Source organism: Mesoplodon bidens (assembly GCF_964165515.1).
Source record: "Mesoplodon bidens genome assembly, chromosome: 3".
Taxonomy (NCBI): Eukaryota; Metazoa; Chordata; class Mammalia; order Artiodactyla; family Ziphiidae; genus Mesoplodon; species Mesoplodon bidens.
The window spans coordinates 36050025-36071459 of NC_138178.1; the positions used below are offsets into that span (position 1 = coordinate 36050025).

At 50.7% G+C, this 21435-nt stretch overlaps 1 protein-coding gene across 6 annotated transcripts in view; it reads left to right on the forward strand.

Moving 5' to 3' along the window:
* Positions 1-1358: 1358 nt before the first annotated feature.
* The window catches only part of AP3B2 (adaptor related protein complex 3 subunit beta 2), a gene marked incomplete at both ends in the record, with an annotated part of 31580 nt that continues 11503 nt past the window's right edge, over positions 1359-21435 (forward strand). For 2 of the 6 annotated variants that reach the window (XM_081227329.1, XM_081227330.1), the window contains 14 exons: positions 1359-1471; positions 10132-10207; positions 10345-10419; positions 10713-10808; positions 15986-16146; positions 16413-16479; positions 16580-16762; positions 16871-17154; positions 17423-17477; positions 17833-17904; positions 19336-19398; positions 19753-19885; positions 20164-20273; positions 20889-21065. In XM_081227329.1, the coding sequence (XP_081083455.1) occupies positions 1359-1471; positions 10132-10207; positions 10345-10419; positions 10713-10808; positions 15986-16146; positions 16413-16479; positions 16580-16762; positions 16871-17154; positions 17423-17477; positions 17833-17904; positions 19336-19398; positions 19753-19885; positions 20164-20273; positions 20889-21065 (1665 nt within the window). Of the gene's footprint in view, positions 1472-4533; positions 4782-10131; positions 10208-10344; positions 10420-10712; positions 10809-10950; positions 10999-15985; positions 16147-16412; positions 16480-16579; positions 16763-16870; positions 17155-17422; positions 17486-17792; positions 17905-19335; positions 19399-19752; positions 19886-20163; positions 20274-20888; positions 21066-21435 lie in introns of those variants that run through there. The other 4 variants (XM_081227327.1, XM_081227328.1, XM_081227331.1 and 1 more) reach the window with 4 other exon arrangements.

Consider the following 21435-nt stretch of genomic DNA (forward strand, 5'->3'; position numbering starts at 1 on the left):
CCACTTTCCTCTGGCAGACCCAAAGCCCCCAGAAGCAAACTAGGCCTGCTAACTCATCAAGGTTCTACTCCTCTGAAACCCTTTTGGGCCCACTCCAGGAAGATCCCAGCTCACAGATACTGGGCACATCTATTTACTTCAGCCTACTTCAGCCAGGTGCTGCCGTGGTCCTGGTCAGTCCCTATTCCCATTTTCCAATGGAACCCACCTACGGAGACAAATTCTTCATTTCCGGCCCCGCCCATTTCCACCCAGGCCTACCAATTCTGGTTCTGGAGACACCTGTATCCTAGTCTATAGATCAAGACTCAGCCCTATGGACTCTTCCACACTCCATATCCAGGGCTTCTCCCTGAAGTCCAGCCAAAAGACCCCAGCTATTCAACCTGATGCCCCAAAGTCAACTAGAACCCACCCCTTCCCCCAACCCAGTCACCACTTTCCCTCTGGATCCAGATCTTTCCTTGGGGTACCTTGGGCCTTGGGGGAGGAGCTGAAGGCCTCACATGATCCAAGAGTCTTGGCAGTCACACAAGACCCTAACCCACCCTCTTCCCTTCCCCTTCTTTCCTAGGTTTCGGTGGATGTGGACTTGACCATGGACTAGCCATGACCTCAGGCACTCCTGGGTGGGCATGAGGGCTTCAGAAATGGTTATTAAACTATTTTCCAAAGCTGAATTCGGGGTTCGCATTCCCCTCTATTCGGTCCCCATCTCTCTACATCTGCATCTACATCTACAGCAGCATGCTGTAGGCTCCTTGGCGCTCTTGGACCAACCTTCCTTAAATTCCAACATCTCCAGGAAACCCTTGTGCACAGCTTTCTCTTACCCCTCCCCCACCCCCGCCCTTTCCTTCCACAGCGTGAGTGAGCATCCGCGCTAGTATCTGGGATGAGTGGAGCCCCTAGAGGCCGTTCCACCGACACCCGGTGGTCGGTGGTAGGTAAAGACGTTCTGCATCCCCAGAAGGCTGTCCAATAATCAGTCCAGCAACCTCCACCCACCCCCAAACCTGGAGCTGCATCAGTCCCTTTAAAGGGCAGGAACCTTCTTTACTGGGGGGTGGAGGGATTTCCGAGGGATTGGGGCGGGGCCAGACCCTCCTCCCCTCCTGCTCTCTCCGCGGACACGCGCTCCGCTCCGCAGGCGCCGGTACCTTTAAGAATCTTCACGCGAGCATCCCTGATTGATAAATCCGCGCGCTGCCTCAGCCACTGCAGGTTGTGGCCTCTGCGGAGCCCAGGCCGCGCAGCCGACCTCGCCTGTCCGGCCTGCGTTCCCTTCCTCGGTCCCTGCCGCATCCCGGAGGCGCCGCGACCTCCCCAGCGAAGCCCGCGACCTCCCCTGCCGCCCCATGTCGGCCGCCCCCGCCTACAGCGAAGACAAGGGCGGCTCTGCTGGCCCCGGGGAGCCCGAGTACGGCCACGACCCGGCGAGCGGCGGCATTTTCTCCTCCGACTACAAGCGGTGAGGGAGCCAGCCGAGAGGGTGGCTGTGCCCGGGCCGGCCTGGAAACATGCGCTCCGGTACCATGGACAGCGCCCAGGCCAGTCGGCAGCGCCCAGGCCGGGCCTCGGCGGCGCGCACCGGAAGCCTGCCCAGCCCCCTCCCGCCGCGGTCACGGGCCCTCGCGACGCCCGTCCCCCACGCCAGCATCCCGCCGTGAGGGGCCGGCCTGGGACCTGGGAAGGGGGTCGGAGGCTGGTGGGGGATGGGCCAGCCGTCTCTCTTTCTGGAGGACCAATCCTCCCGCCCCAGGTGTTTCTCCTGTTAGTAGGTTTGGATTACACGTTCTCCGCCTTTTTTCGCGTGTGGCGAATTGACTCCAAAATAACGTGGGGGAGGGGTCAGAACCGGCGAGCTTGAGCCTGGGGCCTGTCCAGGAAGGCCCGTCCTGGAATAGACCCAGAACCTCCCAGGCCTGGCCCCTCCTACAAATCCATTTTCCCTCATTCTGGTCCCCATGTTCTCATCCCCATCTCCCATCTGACGCTCACACTCCTGCTCCCCACGTTGCCCCCATAGTTCAGCCCTACCTTAACTTCCCACTCTTCCCTTCCGCCTTTGGCTCATTCGTTCGTTTATTCGTAAATTTTGAAACAAGGCTTTTTAAGGGCCTACTGTATCGAGTCTCTGTGAATGCAGCCATGAACATGAGACAGTCCTTGTCCTCAAGTTGCTCTAGAGGGGGGCACAGGGAAGAAGCTGTCAGTGACAGTTCAGTGTAGCGGGGGCTGTCAGAGCGGTGAGAGGAGCTGGTCCCTGTGCCCAGAGAGACGGGACAGGGGAGAGCCAGGGATGTTTCAGGCAGAGGGAAGAGCTTTTAGCAAGGTGTGGACGTGAAGGAGAGCCAGATCACAGGTTTTGTAGGTGCTAATACGGTGAGGGCAGAATCTCTGTGCAAGCCACCGGAATGACCAGAAATGAAGGTGGGGAGATGCCAAGGTCGGGGGTGGGGGCGGGCACTGAAGGGTTCTAAGCAGGCAATAGCAGATTTGCATTTTAGAAGGATCCCAGGCTGGATTGTGGAGAAGAGATTGGAGGGGTGCTGGATTCAGCAGGAGACAAGTGAAGGGGGTTGAAGTTGAGGGGGAGGACCTGATGGTGGCCTAGACTATGGGCGAGGCACAGGACTTGAGGGCTATTTTAGGTGGTAGAAGCCACAGACCTGATGATTAACTGGGGGGAAAGGTAAGAGGAAGGGGCTGGGAGAAGATAAGGATAATCTCAGGTTACTAGTTCTTGTAACTGGATAGATGGTGGTGCCATACAGGGTAATTGGAAATAAAGATATTACAAGCAAATTTGTGGAAAATAATGGCTTTTGACATGCTGAGATTATAAACTCTGAGGTATAATACATTCAAGTCTAGTAGGTAGCTGGATGTTAGGATTTGGAGTCCAGGAGATTATTATATATATCCGTCAAAGCCACAAAAGGATGCCAAGAGAACCTAGGGAGCATGTAATATAAAATGAGTTCAGACAGGGCACAGGTAGGAACGCTGAAGACATGGAATTAAGAGTGACCAGAGAGCAGGAGGAAAGTGTTTCAAAGTAACTGAGAAAAAGTAAGCCAAGGGAAGGAGGAAAAATAAAATGTAGTTTCAAGAAGGAAGCAATCAGCAGTGTCAATCCTCACTGAGGTCAACTCAAACAAGGAAAGCAATCATGACCATCGGTTTGACAAAGAGCAGGTCAACCCCTTCCTGCTTTACTCCCCACCTTCTGCCCTGGGAGAATAGTTCTGGCAAAGTCAGAAGAGGAGGGGCTAGATTATTTTTCCCCAACATTCTATGATGAACAATTTTAAACATACAGAAAAGTTGAGTGAATAATACAGTGAATGTGTGCCCTCCCCCTAGATTCAACCATTGATGACATTCTGCCATATTCGCCTTATCTAACCATCTGTCTATATTTTTGGCTGAGCCATATAATTTGTAGACATCATGGCGCCTCAGCCCTAAATTCTAATCAGCATGGGAAGCCAGATTAAAGTGAATAGAGGAGTGAAGAGGAGGTAAATAAATAAAACACAGTGGATGGGAATTTTGCTTTCAAGAAGTGTGACTGTAAGGGGGAGAGAGGGAAAGAGTTGCCAGAGGAGAACATCAGTTCAAGAAGGTTTGTTTATTTTATTTTTGTTGTTATTTTTGTTTGTTTATTATTAGGATGGGAGAGCCCAGAGCAAGTTTAACTGCTGATGGGAAGGAGCCAGCCGTGTGGGAGAGGCTGAAAGGAATTGAAGGAGAGGGGAGGGGAGGCTTACAGAGCTGGGTGGGAGGATGGGCCTGGCCTCAAGGAGGACCAGCTCTGCCCAGAGGGAGGAGGACAGGAGAGGAGAGAGTAGATGCAGATGCTTGGGAGCTGCGGGGGATTTGATCTAAAGCCTTTATTTTCTGTGAGAAGCTGGTAGTGAAGCTGCAAATGCAAGGCTGTGGGTGGGAATTTGAGGAGCATCAAGGGGGTTTGAAATACAGCAAATAAACTAACCACTCCTGGCAGGGCAGGGGCCGAGGGGACAAGAGGGCCAAGGATGTGAGTAAGAAGCAGATTGGAGGGGTCGACCTGGGGGGGCCTAGGCCAAGTATGGAGGAAGTAGAGATAAGAGAGTGCTGATAGGAAGGAAAAAATCAAGGAAATGGCCCTGGAAAGACAGGTGAGGATCAAGATGGTTAGGGTCAGAGTGAGAAGGGTGTACAAGATTTCGGAGGAAGAGCTGTTCTGAGGAGGCAGAGGTCCAGTTGTGGCATGAGAGTGGAGGAGAGGGATGCCCCACCTCTGTCTGGATCAGCTCTCCTGCCCCCTAGTCCCCTGCCTGGAGATTGGGGGTTGGTCCTGTCCCCAGTCCCTGCCCTCCTCCCCCTCGTGAGTCCTTGTCTCTGAGCAGTGAAGAGGAAACCAGAGCCTCCCTCCCTGCCAGTATCCAGTTTCTGAGTTTCGGGGCGGGCCGTCTGGTGACAGTGACAGGCATCCCCAGCTCCCTGGTCAGCTCAGTCCCATTTCGGAGCAGGACCTGGTGCCCAATGCAGCGATTCCTGCAGCTCCCAGGGGCCGTGGTGAGGCCAGGGGGCAGAGGGGCTTGTGGAGCTGATCAGGAGGCTGCCAGCCCTGTGCTGGCCCCTGAAGGTGGGCCCCCACCCTGGTACCAGGCCCTGCAGCCGGAGGAACTCCGGTGGCTGCAGGCGCCAGAGGAAGACACGACCCCAGAAGCGTCCCTGGAAGGACCTTGCCTAGACCCTGGCCAAGGCCACAGCCAGAGGCAGCCACTACGGTACAGAGGGGCTCCCAGAGACCCTCACCCAGACAGCCAGGAAGGCAAGGGGTGGGAAGCTGCCACTCTCAGCCAGGACCCATTTAAGTCCCACCTTCTCAGCAGGTGGACTGGGCCGGCATTTAGGGTCTAGGTGGGAAGGGGGGGCGTCAGGGGTACTGTATGGGGGACTGAGAGTTTGAGTTGGGGGAGATAAGCCTAACTCCCTGGAAGCTCTGAGGGGAAGAGGATAGTAAAATATTTGAGGGTGGAGTAAAATATTTGACCTTTTCCTCCCCCCAGGTCCTAGCTAGAGTGGGTTCTGGGTGAGGTTTGGAGACAGGATAAAGCGTTTGGCCACCCTCTCCTGTCTAGTGGGTTGGAACTTGGGTTGTGAGGGGAGGGAGGAAAGTGGATATCAGGCGAGATGAGTATGTCTGGCCTCAAATGCTATGTTTTACCCACCAGCTGGCTCCAGTGCCCCTTGCCCCAGAGAGTCCCTCAGGCTAGGCCAGGGGTCAGGTCACAGTGAGAGCAGTATAAGGGGATCGGACTACGGGAGATTAAAGTTTCATGGCCTTAGAGTGTTGCTGTGTATCTCTCCCTTCTTCTCCCTCTTGGGAACATAAGCTGGTGGGGGTGAAGATGAGGGACCCGGGGTGGTTACACCCTAGGAGGGAGCTGCTGTCTGTCAGGGGGCAGCTGACAATCCTTCCTGTGCTATGTCTGCTATGTCCCCCCAGTCCCTCCGCTCCCTCGATTCCCCTCACCTAGGGCCCTAGAGCCTTCAGGAGACTGGAGGGTGTGTGCTAGGCTGGGTAGGTGGGAGAACTGTGGGTGCCACAGCACACGCTCTGGGTGTGTGCATTGGACACAGGCCTGTGGCATCTGTCGGGGTGGTGAGGACACCCGGGTGCGAGGAAGCCTGCTTTAGAGAACTCCCAGAGTTAAAGGGGCTGGGCAAACTCTGACAGGTCCCAGTGAAGTCACCCCAGGCTGGCCAGTGAGGATGCCCACCTGACCCCTCAGAAGGAGATCAGAGGATCTGTGAGGCTGGAGTATTTGATCTTAAAAGCCTGTATATATCATCAAGAATCTCAAATGGGAGCCCACAGGCCATTTTGGCCAACGAGACTGGAGTAACTCAGTCTTGTCAAAAAGGTGTATGTGTATGTGGTGTGTGTGGTGTGTGTGTGTCTGTGGAGGGACGCGTGTGGGGTATGTGCACGTCTGGATCAGGGGGTGGGGGGAGTCGTGATGGATATGTGTCTGTGGGCGTCCGTAGGGATTTGTAGGTGAGGTGTGTTCGTCCATAGGTGTGTGGATTTATGTGTTGAGAGTGTGTTTTTGTGGGAAGTGTCTGTATGTGTGGTATATGTGTCTGTGACTGTGTATTTCTGTGGGGATTGTGGGTGTGTGTCTGCAGGGGTTTTTGGGGGTGTGTGTGGGTTTATGTATAGATTGTATGTGTCTGGGGGTTGTAGGTGTGTTTTTGGGGGTCTGGGTATGTGTATGGGGTACAGGTATGTCTGCGGGGAGATGTGGGAGGGTATCACTGGTACCAGTGTTTGGTGGGGATGTTTGGGTGTGTAGGTGTCTGTGAGGGTGAGTTGGCTGTGCGGGGGTATGTATGGGGGTGCAGTGGTGTGCGTATATTGGGGAAGGTGGCACCCAGCTCTGTTATTGTTTCCACACCCTCAGTGCTGCCCAGGCCCAGGTGAATGGTCTGTATCTCTGTCTACAGCCATGTGTCCTGAGTTCAACACACCTAGAAATTGACCACCTGGTTTGTGTTTAGGAGGGTGACAAGGTGGTTGTCTTCTGACCCTGGCTTGGCCATAGGGAGTAGAAAATGTCCTCTGGTGTGGGGGGACATCTTCCTGAATGGAGGAGTTTTGGTTTTTTTTTTAATTGAAGTATAGTTGATTTACAATGTTGTATTAGTTTCTGATGTACAGCAAAGTGATTCAGTTATATATATATATATATATAATTTTCATATTCTTTTCCATTATGGTTTGTGACAGGATATTGAATCTAGTTCCCTGTGCTATACAGTAGGACCTTGTTGTCTATCTATTTTATATATAATAGTTTATATCTGCTAATCCCATACGCCTAATTTATCCCTCCTCCACACCCTTTCCCCTTTGGTAACCATAAATTTGTTTTCTATGTCTATGAGTCTGTTTCTGATTTGTAAATAAGTTCATTTGTGTCATATTATAGATTCCACATTTAAGTGATATCATATGGTATTTGTCTTTCTCTGTCTGACTTACTTCACTTAGTATTATAATCTGTAGGTTCATCCATGTTGCTGCAAATGGCATTATTTCATTCTTTTTTATGGCTGAGTAGTATTCCTGAATGGAGGAGTTTTAGGTCAACTTGAGTGGGGCTGGACATCTTCTCCTGCCCTCATCTGACAGCTATCAAGTCCTCTGTGTTCTGTTAAGCACTCACACATTTCTGCAAAATGCAGCCCTATGACTAGGTGCGTGTTATGTCAGGTTCTTTTCTTCCTCTTAGCATTTATCACTTACTCATTTCTCAGCATCAGTCACACTTGCCTCTTTATGACTATTATCATGCTCTTCCCCCTCCTAATATTGCTACCTCCAATTTCTGATTTTTCTACTGCTTTTAAATGTTTCACTTCTGTGACTAACTTTGCGCACACTGCTTTTTTTTTTTTTTTTTTGCGGTACGCAGGCCTCTCACTGTTGTGGCCTCTCCCATTGCGGAGCACAGGCTCCGGACACGCAGGCTCGGTGGCCATGGCTCACAGGCCCAGCCGCTCCACGGCATGTGGGATCTTCCCAGACCGGGGCACGAACCTGTGTCCTCTGCATCGGCAGGTGGACTCTCAACTACTGCGCCACCAGGGAAGCCCACGCACACTGTTTTTTAATTCCTACCATTGGTGATACCTCTCCCGGCTGGGTTCTCATGCCTGGGTCAAAGCTACGGATTTTCTGAGTATCATCTGGGAGATTAGAGAATGTACAGTTCTCCATACACAACTGCTCATCACATTTTGGAATTGCCTGGGCAATATATGAGTGCATCAGTGGTCCCACTGCTCTGTCAGCTGTGTGCAGACACATTTTTCCATGGGGTTATTCACACTTCTCTGTTCACTTCTTTGACCACCAGCCCCTGGACCTCTGAGTATGGTTGGGCAGGTTGTTCACTGCTCAAGGGCACATGGCCAAGGAATACTAGACAATGCTCCACTCACTGAATGGGGAGCAGCAGCACAGGGCTGTGTCTACCTGGCGGGGCAAGCGGATGGCAGAAGGGCTTGCAGCAGCCCTGACAGTGAATACTGAATATAGACCCTAAATTTATATCAGTACTTTATCCATTTTGAATATTAAACTTTTATTCACCATATCCCAGATATTTTCCTTTCTGTTGCTATTATGGGCTGAATTGTGTCCCCCTCAAATTCATATGTTGAAGTCCTAACTCCCAATACCTCAGAATGTGACTGTGTTTGTAGATAGGGCCTTTAAAGATATAATTAAGTTAGAATGAGGTCATTAGGGTGGGCCCTAATCGAATATAATTCACCTGTTATAAGAAGAGGAAATGTGGACACAGAGACCCACAGAGGGAAGACCGTGTAAAGATATAGGAAGACAGCCATCTACAAGCCAAGAAAAGAGGCCTCAGAAGAAACCAACCTGCTGACACCTTTATCTCAGACTTCTAGCCTCCAGAATTACGAGCAAATAAGTTTAGGTTGTTAAGCCACCCAGTCTGTGTTACTGTTAAGGCAGCCCTAGCAAACAAATACAGTTGCCTTTTTTTTTTTTTTTTCTTAAATTTAGTTTACATACAAAAGTTAAAAAAAAATAAACCTAGTAATAATAATAAAAAATTATTATTACTGAAAATTTTATGACCTTGAAAATTAAAATTTCCCCCTTCCATATATTGAAATAATTTAACTATTAAACAAATGTGGAATTAATTTTGGTGTGAAATATATGTACAAGTTAAATTCTTTGCTACATAGCAGTTGTCCCAACAGCATTTATTTCAGGGGAGGAAAATTTCTTTCTCCCACTGGTGAGTTATTTGTTCCTAATGTATCAACTTAGATTCATTTGTGAAATTTCCCCCCTATGACTCTTGACTTTCTACTTTTAACCTGGTACCATAGGGCTTTAATCGTGGTCATGTTGTTTTGTGTTTTGAATTCTGGTAGGGGGAGTTGTCTGTCATTGTTCCATTGTTCTCTTGTTCTCCCCCCAAAATTCTCTGGCGTTCTTACCAATTGATTTTTGTTTCTGGATGAATTCTGCAGTCACTTCAGGAGGTTTGACAAAAGGCTTCCATTGAACTTTCAATGGCCATTGTATGAAATTTGTATATTGGCTTGGAGACTACCTTTATTCCCCTCCATCATGTGCAAGGGGTTATTTATTTAAATCATCATTTACCTCTCCCATTAGGGTTTTATAACTTTCTTGAATGACTGTTGAATGTGACAGGTCTGGCCTTTGTGGTAAGACCACCTGAAAAGACTCTGGAGAATCTGGGACCCATCCAGTCCTTGGAATCAGCTCAGTCTGTGGGGTCAGGGCCTGGGACCACACTCAGGGCGGGACAAGGGCATCTTGCTCTTGTTTTGACACCCACCTCCTTTCCACTTGCTCCAGGTCCTTCTCATCTATCCAACTGGCCATTTCCTGGGAAGGGTCCCTACCTTTCCCACCCCAAATCCATCCTGTCACCTCCTGGCTGTGTTAGTTTCCCAGGGCTGCTGTAACCACAAACTGGGTAACTTAATAGAAATTTATTATCTCACAGTTCTGGAAGCTAGAAGTCCAAAACCAAGGTGTCAGCAGGGCCTTGCTCCATCTGAAACCTGTAGGGGAATCCTTCCTTGCCCCTTTCTAGCTTCTGATAGTTTGGCAATCGTTGATGTTCACTGACTTGTAGATGGATCACTCCAATCCTCTGTCTTCACAAGGCGTTCTCCCTGCATCTCTCTCTTCACAAGGCCATCTTCTTAAAGAACACCAGACGTATTGAATTAGGGACCAACCCTATTCCAGTATTACCCCATCCTAATTACAGCTGAAACAATTCTATTTCCAAATTAGGTCACATTCTGGGTACTTGGGGTTAGGACTTCAACATATCTTTTATGAGGGGAACACAACTCAGCCCATAGCACTGGCTGGCCCACATGCTCCTCCCGCCCCTAAGTCCCCTGATGTGTATTTTACCACCTTCCCTTCTGGTCGAGTCCTGCTTTCCCTGCCCAGGTCCCTTCTTTCTGCCTGGAGCCTACTGATTGATAGCCCCACCCCCACTGCTGTGCCCTCAGCTGACCTCTTGTTTCTGCCACCAGGCATGATGACCTGAAGGAGATGCTGGACACCAACAAGGATTCCCTCAAGCTGGAGGCCATGAAGAGGATTGTGGCGGTGAGGGGGGAGGGAGGGGCCTCCCTTGGGTGAGGGGACTGGGGATCAAAGAGCAGCTCTCCTTGGGTCCTTGTGGACCTTCTCCTAATGAGAGCCGGCATCCTTCTTCTCCCCCTACCTTGACCCCCACCACCCAGATGATCGCCCGGGGAAAGAATGCCTCAGACCTGTTTCCTGCCGTGGTGAAGAACGTGGCCTGTAAGAACATAGAGGTGAGCACTACCCGGTGAGGGGTCTCTCATGACCACCTCCACCAGGAATAAACTGGAGCTGGTTGGGGGTGAGGAAGGGAACAATCCAGTCCTTGGGTGGGGGGCAATCTGCTCAGAATGTTCCTGGTCCAGGAAAAGACACCATCTAGATGTCCCTGAACTAGATGTGAATCAGAGCAAAGGAGTCAGGGTACACCCAGGATGCTTTCCCCATGGACCACAGCCAGCTGGGGTGATGACATCTCACGGGGTGGGGGCACCAGTCCCTGCTGAGAAGCCCACTCCCCCCCCAGGTGAAGAAGCTTGTCTACGTGTACCTGGTGCGCTACGCCGAGGAGCAGCAAGACCTAGCCCTGCTGTCTATCTCCACCTTCCAACGTGGCCTAAAGGTCAGAGGTCTCCGTTTGCCTCCCTGGGGTCTGGGCCTTGTGGGTGCTGTACTGGAGGAGTAAACCCAGGGAGAGGTCTGAGCATGGGGGGACAGGCTCTGGAGGCCTTTTCCTAACCTGCCTAAAGTTGGGAGAGTCAGAGGAGGCTGTGATGATGGCTGCCTCAAATGTGAACCACTTGAGCCCCTGACATTGGCCCTCACCCCCATTGATATAAAGGGATTGAGGCCCACAGCCAGGCAGAAGTCTGCCTTCTTAGGACAGGGTTGTGTGTGGGGAGCTGCTGACCTGGATTCCTCACCTCTGGGTGTCGGAGCCTTGGCACTGGCAGGTTCACCTGGTCTGGGTATCTGTCTGTGAAGAACAATGGCTTTGGAACCTTTTCACCTGGAACTGGGTAAGGAGGACAAAAGGGTTTATTGAAAACAAATGAGCTCCATGGAGAGGAAAACCACAAAGTTCACCAAGCAGGAGATCAGCCTCAGATGTGGAGACTGGGTTCCACGGTCAGCACAGAGAACATAAAGATAAGACCATTCCATTTTCAATAAGTTCAATACAGCCAGTGATTCCTTGAGAGTTGGAACAAATTGATTATTCTGTTTAGCACCAGAAGAAGTAGTTGACTTGTCTCAGATGCCCCAGTGTATGTAAAATATCCACCTTTAAAGACCTGGATCACATTTGTTGTGGTGAAATGCTCTTTGAGGCAGGCAGAAATTGAAATCACCCAAGGGAAGGGACAGTGGGAAGATTCAAGTCCCTTAGAATTCAGTGGAGGGACTTCCCTGGTGGCGCAGTGGTTAAGAATCCACCTGACAGTGGACAGTGACAGGGGACACAGGTTCGATCCCTAGTCCAGGAGGATCCCACACGCCGTGGAGCAACTAAGCCTGTGCACCACAACTACTGAGCCCACGTGCCACAACTACTGAAGCTGGCGTGCCTAGAGCCCATGCTCCACAACAAGAGAAGCCACCGCAATGAGAAGCCCGCGCACCACAAGGAAGAGTAGCCCCCGCTCGCTGCAACTAGAGAAAGTCCGCGTGCAGCAGTGAAGACCCAATGCAGCCATTAATTAATTAATTAAAAAAATAATGCAGTGGAGGCTGAATCCCCCCACACTATTTAAACTGAATATTCTCACTTTTGATTTTGTATATTAAATGCAGGCATGATAGTCTCCACTGGGTGGTTTTCTGGTTAGGATAAGATTTCTTCTGGGTAAAGAAGGCAGCATCACTGCTGTTCTATTGTCTCCAATCAGACTCTTCAGCTCTGATTACAGCCATTAACTCCTCTAGTCTTTCCACATGTTTAGTTCAAATTCTTGTGAGAGGGACTCTGAAAAGTCCAGCTCATCTTTTCATGTTCAGCTGATGCTGTAGGCTGTTCAGCAGACTGAGAGTTGACTGCCAAAACCCGGAGCACGCGTGCCCCTGGTTCAATCTGCTCTGGCCAGCAGGAGGGGATGACAGAGTCCGCTTCTCTGAGGTGGGGCAGAAAGCATGGGCACTTGCATATACCATTCTTTCATTCAGCAAACACTTGGGTACTTCTATGCCAAACACTGTGCTAGGTTATTTTTAAAAGTCAAAACCAGGACTTCCCTGGTGGCCCAGTGGTTAAGACTTCACCACGCTCCCAGTGTAGGGGGCACAGGTTCGATCCCTGGTTGGGGAAGATCCCACATGCCACGTGGCATGGCCAAAAAGAAGTCAAAACCATACAATCTATCTCTCAGAGTGGCTTGACTCGGGGTTAAATCATTTTATAAGAAACATTCTGGAAATTTTGCACAGATTTTTACATTGACCTGAGTTTCTACAGTCTGCCCCTTTTCCCTTTTTGGAAAACCAGAGCTCATTTAGTCCATCTCAATGCAATGATTTCTCTAGAACAGTGGTCAGCAAACTTTTCTGTATACTGCCAGGTGATAGTAGTCTAGGCTGTGCAAGCCATCCAGTCTCAACCATGCAACTGCTCGATTTTGCCCTTGTAGTATGAAAACAGCCATAAATGAGTGGGCATGGCTGGGTTTGTGTACATTTTTATTTATAAAGAGGGCAGAAGACAGATTTGGCCTGGGGACTGTAGTGTGCCAACCTTTGCTCTAGAACATCTCTGACAGGTCATCTCCAGTGATACAGACCTGACTCCTTCATAAGGCAACTTGCTGCGTCTTAAGACAACTACAACTTTTTTTTGTTTTTATTGAAGTATAGTTGATTTACAATGTTATATTAGTTTCAGGTGTACAACATATTAATTCGATATTTTTGTGGATTATACTCCATTTAAAGTTATTATAAAATATTAGCTATATTCCCTGGGCTGTACAATATATCCTTTTAGCTTATTTAGTTTATACTTAGTAGTTTGTACCTCTTAATCCCCTACCCCCTCTTGATTCTCTCCGCCCCCCCCGCCGGTAATGACTAGTTTGTTCTCTGTATCTATGAGCTGTTTCTGTTCTGTCATACTCATTCGTTTGTTTTATGTTTTAGATTCCACATGTAAATGAAAGCATACGCAGAATATATACCCAGGAGTGGCAATGCTGGATCATATGAAAGTTATATTTAAAAAGTTTTGAGGAACCCGCATACGGTTCTCCGTAGTGGCTGTACCAATGTACATTCCCACCAGCAGTGCATGAGGGCTCCCTTTTCTCCACACCCTCTCCAGCATTTATTTGTTGTCTTTTTGATGATAGGCATTCTGACAGGTGTGGAGTGATTACAGCTTTTTTTAAACCATTGTATTGTGTTGAAACCTCCATCGCCATAATTTTTTTTTTTTTTTTTTTGCGGTACGCGGGCCTCTCACTGTTGTGGTCTCTCCCGTTGCGGAGCACAGGCTCCGGACGCGCAGGCTCAGCGGCCATGGCTCACGGGCCCAGCCGCTCCGCGGCATGTGGGATCTTCCCGGACCGGGGCATGAACCCGTGTCCCCTGCATCGGCAGGCGGACTCTCAACCACTGCGCCACCGGGGAAGCCCCATCGCCATAATTTTTAAAAATTTATTTCAGGCTCACAGAAGGCATAAGGAATAATATAATGAATATATACCCAGCATAAGAAATGAAAGATTTATCAAACAGCCGAAGTCCCCTATGTATCTTCTCCTGCTTATTATTCATATACATGTATTTATTCTTTTATTACTTATTTATGCATTCCTAAATAATGTATAATATTGTTTTGTAAGCAGTATCTTACATGTGTTCCTCTAAAACTCACTTTCTTTGTGTTTTTACTACTGTTAGCGGGGGCTTTCCTGCACATTAGAACCAGCCTTTTCTGTCAGCCCAGGCTGAGGCTGTGTTTGCTTTGCAGCCCACTAATGTTGGCTCAATTCAGACAAACCTCCAGTTGGCAAGCAGATAATCTAGGTCTCCATATATCCTGTCTTTATGCAATTGGTTCCTTGAATATCCTATGAAACCCTACTGTATTTCATTTTATAAGTTTAGCACAGGATCCAAGCCAGGGTGATTCTGAATCTTAATTTTGTCCTCCTGATTTTGTGTCTTCCTCCAAGATGCTGATAAGCTATTCAGACCAGGGCAACAGACTATGAGTCCCATATATCGTGCTTCCAGGATGACACTCATCTGTTAGTAAATCTTCCCCAAGTACCGCATTTTACCAAATTGTGGACCACCTAACTGCAATCAGCTGGTATTTTCCCATCTTGTTAGGAAGGATTTTAACAGCAAGAAAATTTCTTAACACCTTTCATGTGCAAAGGGCTGTGGTTATCCAGAGATAAAATAGACATGAATTCTGCTCTTGAAATGCTTACGTATTAAATGAAACAAAAGGCCTACATCAAAAATGGCAATCCAGGAAATACCATGAGAGACTCTCACAAATGCTTTGCTGAAATCAAGATACATACTGTTAATAGCTACCAGCCTAGTTACCCTAGCAAAAAGGAAAAGGGATTTTGGGGGATAACTTCCTGTGAATCCATAATCATTTCCAAATAAAATGTTAAATAAAAAAGGAAAATAGGTTTTAGCAGTGGATGTGATATGATTTGACTCACAGACTCCTGCTTTTAACATAAGTGCTTTGAAACCATCCGTTTAAAAATTAATTCCAGAATTTTAACAGGGGTTACCATAATTTTCACCTGTAATTTTGTGGCTCTTTCTCCATTTTAGAAAATCAGGGTAGCATCTACCCTTTAGTGTCCCAGCACCTCTCCCACTGTCCACAGTCCTCCAAGATTAACGGTAATTTACAGCTACTGCTGCTCTTGTAATCTCCTGATCACAATACACTGTCTAAGGCTCTTCTCAGGTGTCCATAGGATGCAATAAGAGCAAAGAGGAGGGGCTTACACAACTATTCTCTCTTTTTTAAAGCAATTAACAATGGTGTAATACCATTTTTGTTTCTTATTTATTTTTGGCTGCGTTGGGTCTTCGTTGCTGTGTGTGGGCTTTCTCTAGTTGTGGCGAGCAGGGGCTACTCCTCGTTGTGGTGTGTGGGCTTCTCACTGCGGTGGCTTCTCTTGTTGCGGAGCATGGGCTCTAGGCGCGTGGGCTTCAGTAGTTGTGGCTCACGGGCTCTAGAGCGCAGGCTCAGTAATTGTGGCGCACGGGCTTAGTTGCTCCACGGCATGTGGGAGATCTTCCCGGACCAAGGCTCGAACCCGTGTCCCCTGCATTGGCAGGCGGATTCTTAACCACAGCGCCACCAGGGAAGCCCCACACCTATTCTCTTTTAAACACTGTGGAGGAAGAGGAAGAAGAGCAGGTTTGAGAGGTTGCTGGGAGAGGACTGTAAGGATGAACTCTCGGAAAGGGAGACCAGGTTGCATTTGCTGGCAGTCCCCTCCAGCATAAACACAAAGACACCCTCCCCTTCCACACACTCCCCTAAATAGCAAGAGCTTTAGGTGTTCTGAACGTTTGCCACTCTTCCCGAGAGTGAAGCAGCCAGTGCCACATGTGTTCAGGTGTCTGACTTCTGCAGCAGGGCCAAGAGTCCGCGCCTTCAGGCAGCGCCGCACCAGGTACCCAGCACTAGGACATCATCCAAGCTCGAGAGAGGAGGCAGGGAAGCAAGAGCTGGTGGTGACTAGGGACAGTTCCACAGGTGTGGCCTCTGCCCTCAGGCCACCTGCTGCTCTCTCATGGCTCTGCCTCCACCTCTGCTCTTAGGACCCCAACCAGCTGATTCGTGCCAGCGCCCTCCGCGTCCTGTCTAGCATCCGTGTGCCCATCATCGTGCCCATCATGATGCTAGCCATTAAGGAAGCTGCCTCGGACATGTCACCCTATGTGCGGAAGACAGCTGCCCACGCCATCCCCAAGCTCTACAGGTATACCCCAAGCCCCCGCCCACCCCTGGCCTCTCCCAAGTCTTGCAGGCTGCTTTTGGTTTTGCTTCCGGTTTTTTTGTTTTGTTTTTCTCTTCAGATGGTTTAAGGCAGTTTGGGGAACTGACAGAGATGGAGAACACTGAAGGCAGTGGCTCACACCTCTTTATGAATAGGGTTGGGGTCAGGGAGGTGAGCACAGCTGGGGCGGATGTTGGGAAGGCTGGAGACGGGGGAGGGGCAATCCCTTTCAACAGTTTCTCTTTCAGTTTGGATTCTGACCAGAAGGACCAGCTGATAGAGGTCATCGAGAAGCTTCTGGCAGACAAGACCACGGTGCGTATGTGGACACACAGGGACGGGTGGTGAAAAGGAGCCAGGCAGAGGCCCCTCTGTCCTTCCTGTTCATGTGCTCTTGCCTCTGTCGGTTCCCCAGCTGGTGGCGGGCAGCGTGGTGATGGCCTTCGAGGAGGTGTGCCCAGAGCGCATCGACCTGATCCACAAGAACTACCGGAAACTCTGTAACCTGCTCATCGACGTGGAGGAGTGGGGCCAGGTGGTCATCATCAGCATGCTCACCCGCTACGCCCGCACGCAGTTCCTGAGCCCCACCCAGAACGTGAGTGGCCCAGACCCCCCAGGCGGGACCCCAACCCTCGCCCTAGCAGAGTGGGTAGGCGGGTCTCCGGGAGGAGGTGCCCACTGTCCCGCCTCTCTCCTGCTCCAGGAGTCTCTGCTGGAGGAGAACCCCGAGAAAGCCTTCTACGGCTCCGAGGAGGACGAGGCCAAGGGCCCGGGGTCGGAGGCGGCGGCCTCCACGGCGATGTCGGCCCGAAAGCCCTACGTCATGGACCCCGACCACCGGCTGCTGCTGCGCAACACAAAGCCGCTGCTGCAGAGCCGCAGCGCCGCCGTGGTCATGGCGGTGGCGCAGCTCTACTTCCACCTGGCGCCTAAGGCGGAGGTGGGCGTCATCGCCAAGGCCCTCGTGCGCCTGCTGCGCAGCCACAGGTGCGCGCCCGCCGCGCCCGCCCCGCCCACGCCCCGCCCACGCCCGGGGGCCGGCTCGCCCCGCTCCTCCCCCCACCCCCGACCCAGAGCGCCTGACGCCCTCCGCCCCAGCCCACCTGCTCCCCGCCCAGACCCCAGTCCTGCCCGCCTCCCGCTGGTGCCCTCCCCACACCGGTCGTCTCCTCCCTCCTATTCTGCCCACCTCCCTTCTCCCGACCTGCTGCCCCAGCCGAGGGGCCCAGGTACCTCTGACCCCTCCTCTCCACAGCGAGGTGCAGTACGTGGTGCTCCAGAACGTGGCCACCATGTCCATCAAGCGCCGGGTGAGCAAGTGACCAAGGCCTGCCCTCGCAGTCTGAGGAGTGGCTCCTGCGGGGCTAGGGGTTCTGGGGAAAGGCAGGATGGGGGGAATTCCCTGGCTGTGCGGAGTGTGGGAAGGAGAGACCCCAAATGCAGGTGGAGAAGCAGGGCCTGGATCCCGAGGGCCGCTGAGGGAGGAAAGCCTGATGAAGAAAGACCGGCTTAGATCTGAGGAGGAGGGAAGAATCGAGGACTAGAGGACAGTGAGGGGCAGGAAGGATGCTGGGTCCTGGGTCAGGAGAGGAGGAGGGGCGCTCTGGAGGAGAAGCAGGTCTCAGGCTGGGGTGGAGCTCCTTGGGGCTGCCTCTCTCGTGCCAGGGTATGTTTGAGCCGTACCTGAAGAGCTTCTACATCAGGTCCACCGACCCCACCCAGATCAAGATCCTGAAGGTGAGTGATGGACAGACGTGCCTGTGGACTTTCTGTCCCCCACCCCCATGACCCACTTGAATATCCACAGTGGCCACCTTGGTACCTGCCTGTTTCAGGGGCTGAGCCCACCGTTGCTCCAGCCATAAGTGTTTGCTCAGGAAGCCAGGCTAATGAGAGTGGGGGGACAGGGTGAACGGAGCTGCCCTTTGCCCAGTACCTGTTATACACCTGCCACTTTTCACATATGAAGTAATTCGATTTTCATAATCACCTCAGGAAGTGTACGTTATCTCTATTTTATAAAAATATAGACTTAGGGAGGTGAGGTAACTACCGAAGGTCAGGTCTGCTGACTCGCAATTCATACTTTCCCCTGGGACTTCCTTGGCGGTCCAGTGGTTAAGACGCCGCGCTTTCAATGCAGGGGGCTAGGGTTCAATCTCTGGTCGGGGGACTAAGATCCCACATGCTGCGTGGTGCAGGCAAAAAAAAAAAAAAAAAAAAAAGAATTCATACTTTCCCCGCTGCAGTCTCTGTCTTCTACCCACAGTGTAATTACCCTCACACACCTACGCCCTCAGGCTGTCGTGCAGACATAGCCCCACAGAACAGGCGGCAGGAGCCCACACCCACGGTCCGTCCCTGATCTGCCTCCTTATCGAGTAACTTCCTTCAGCAACAGTTAATCCTCCTAACCCTTCTGAGCACCTATTGTGTATCTCACGGCTAGATCTAGGGGGATCTAGGGGTACAACAGAACAAACCAATCAGGCACCCTGCCCTTGTGGAGCTTACAGTCTCGCTGGGGTGAGGAGGAGACATTGGGCAGCTAATCACACAGCACAGGTAAAAATCCATTTGCGAAATAGGATGTAAAAGGAAAGTGCAGAGAGCTGTACGAGCATAAATAGGTGGACCTGATCTAGTCTGGTGTCAGGGAAGTTTTCCTTCAGGAGGGGAGGCTTGAGCTGAGGACTGAGACATGAACATGAATTCTCTAGGTAAATGCAGGGACAAGAATGGGAAGAGGTGCTCCACACAGAGGAAAGAGCATATGCAAAGGCCAACAGGAGGGTTGTGACTAAAGGCCTGTGTGACTGGGGCATAGAGGATAAGGGGGAGAATGGTGGGAGATCAAGGACTTACAGACCATGGAAAGGATCTTGGTCTTTATCCTAAAAGCCACTGGAGGCTTTAACTTTTCCTTGAAGGTAGAGAGGTGACATGATCATACTGCAAGCATACTCTGTCAGGGAGTTCATTTAAGAAGCAAACTGGTCCTCCTGCAGTTTGGATAAGTTTCATGATCTGTCAGTTCTCTCATCAATCTAAGGATGATGCAGGGCTGTCCTGCCTGAGGAATGTTTTCTGGTTGGTGATGTGTGTGTTTGGAGTGAAGGTTTATGAAAGCACAGAAAGCCACCCTGCCCATTTTCTGACTTTCTGCAGCTGGAAGTGTTGACTAACCTCGCCAATGAGACCAACATCCCTACTGTCCTACGGGAATTCCAGGTACGGGCCAGGGGCCGGCTTATAGTCAGAGAGGCCCACGAGAGTTGTCCTGCAGCTCCTTGTGCTTCGTGAGAATCGGCCTGGTGGGGCAAACCTTCTCTTAAAAGCCCAAAGTGGAGAAACTGTTATTTTACATCCCCTCTCAATGCATTCTACTGGCTTTGGGTTAGGGAATCACTGGGTGATGGGTGAGGCTGTCATTCCTTTTCCCAGAGTTTAGTCTCTGACATGATGAGTCATTGAATGAGGGGTAACAGCTTTCTGGAAGGTCACCCTCAAGCCTGCAGAGTCACTGCCAAGTCAAGTCTGAGGGATCACTGCCTTCCGGGGGTCACTCTGTTGTGGTGTCCACAGACCTACATTCGCAGCATGGACAAGGACTTTGTGGCAGCCACGATCCAGGCCATTGGGCGCTGTGCAACTAACATAGGCCGAGTCCGTGACACCTGCCTCAACGGCCTGGTGCAGCTGCTGTCCAACCGTGATGGTCAGTGTTTGTCTGCATGTCCAACTTTGATGACTAGTGGGTGCTGCCTGCATGTCTGACTCTGATGGCCAGTGGGTATCCACCTGTCTGTTCAGGAACAATGTGTGTTCATCTGTCTGTCTGTCTCAATTAGTATACAAGTGCTCCCACGTCTCTGAGGGCCACTGGAGAAGTACAGGGGGTTGAGGAACACAGCCAAGGGGCTGGGGGCATTGCAGGTGTGCCTGTTCATTGTGTGTAGTCATCTGACTGTCCCGGGCTCATTTCCTGTCCTACAGAGCTTGTGGTCGCAGAGTCCGTGGTCGTCATTAAGAAGCTGCTGCAGATGCAGCCAGCACAGCACGGAGAGATCATCAAACACTTGGCAAAGCTCACAGACAACATCCAGGTCAAGGAGTGACCCCGTTTCGTTTCCCAACCCAATGTCCTCCCCATGATTTAAGACGCTATAATTAAACACTAGCCTTAATAAAAAATCAACTTCCAAACCTTCCCTACTGGCTCGAAAGGTCTTCAGGTGGGAGGAGGGGAAAGATGAGACCATGTGACCCTGGTTCGCATTCCCTTTGGGGATCCCTTGCTGAGCTTCAGCCTGTACCACCACTCAGGTTTTCTCTAAAGTTCTGGCCGAGGGTGGCCAATTGACTAGTCCAAGTTGAAACATTCAAGCAAAGGCATTCCTGAAGATTCAGGGAGAATAACAAGGCAGTAAAGCATTGAGGGTACAATGGATCCAGAAAATCAGTCTTTTATACTAAATTGTGACTGAATTTGGGGCTTGAAGTCTCTGTCCATGCTAATGAAACCCTAGGGAAGAGGGGAGATGCTGCCCAGGAAATGCCCAACCTTTTAATCTCTCTCCCATCACCTCCCACTCCCATTTCCAGAGAAGCCCACGATACAACAGGCCACAGATGGGAGGAGTGCTGATTCCTTGGCAAACCAGGTGCCCACCCACATTCCCACGTTTACCCCAGACCTGACTCCTCTCCCACACCCACAGGTGCCCATGGCCCGAGCCAGCATCCTGTGGCTCATTGGCGAGTACTGTGAGCACGTCCCCAGGATTGCACCCGACGTCCTGAGAAAAATGGCCAAGTCCTTCACGGCCGAGGAGGACATCGTCAAGCTGCAGGTCATCAATCTGGCAGCCAAGCTCTACCTGACCAACTCTAAGCAGGTACAGATTGGGAGATGCCTCCTAAAACACTCTGGGCCCCAGAAACAGCCCAGGCAGTATTCTGTGGGCCCTAACCAGGTAGGCATGAACTTTAGCACCTCTTTCTTTCTTTTGTCACTTTTTTTTCTTTTTCATATTTTATTTTATTTCTATTAATTTTGATTGCAGTATAGTTGATTTACAATGTTGTAGTTTCTTCTGTACGGCAAAGTGATTCAGTTATACATATATCAGCACCTCTTTCTGAAGAGGGAGTTCAGGACAGGTGTCTGGTCTGCCCAGGTGACCAGTGTTCCCCCAGTGTCCACAGCTACTCCAGGGCCCCCAAGGGCCTAGTAGGGATGGTGACCACTGTTGAAGAGGCTCTTCT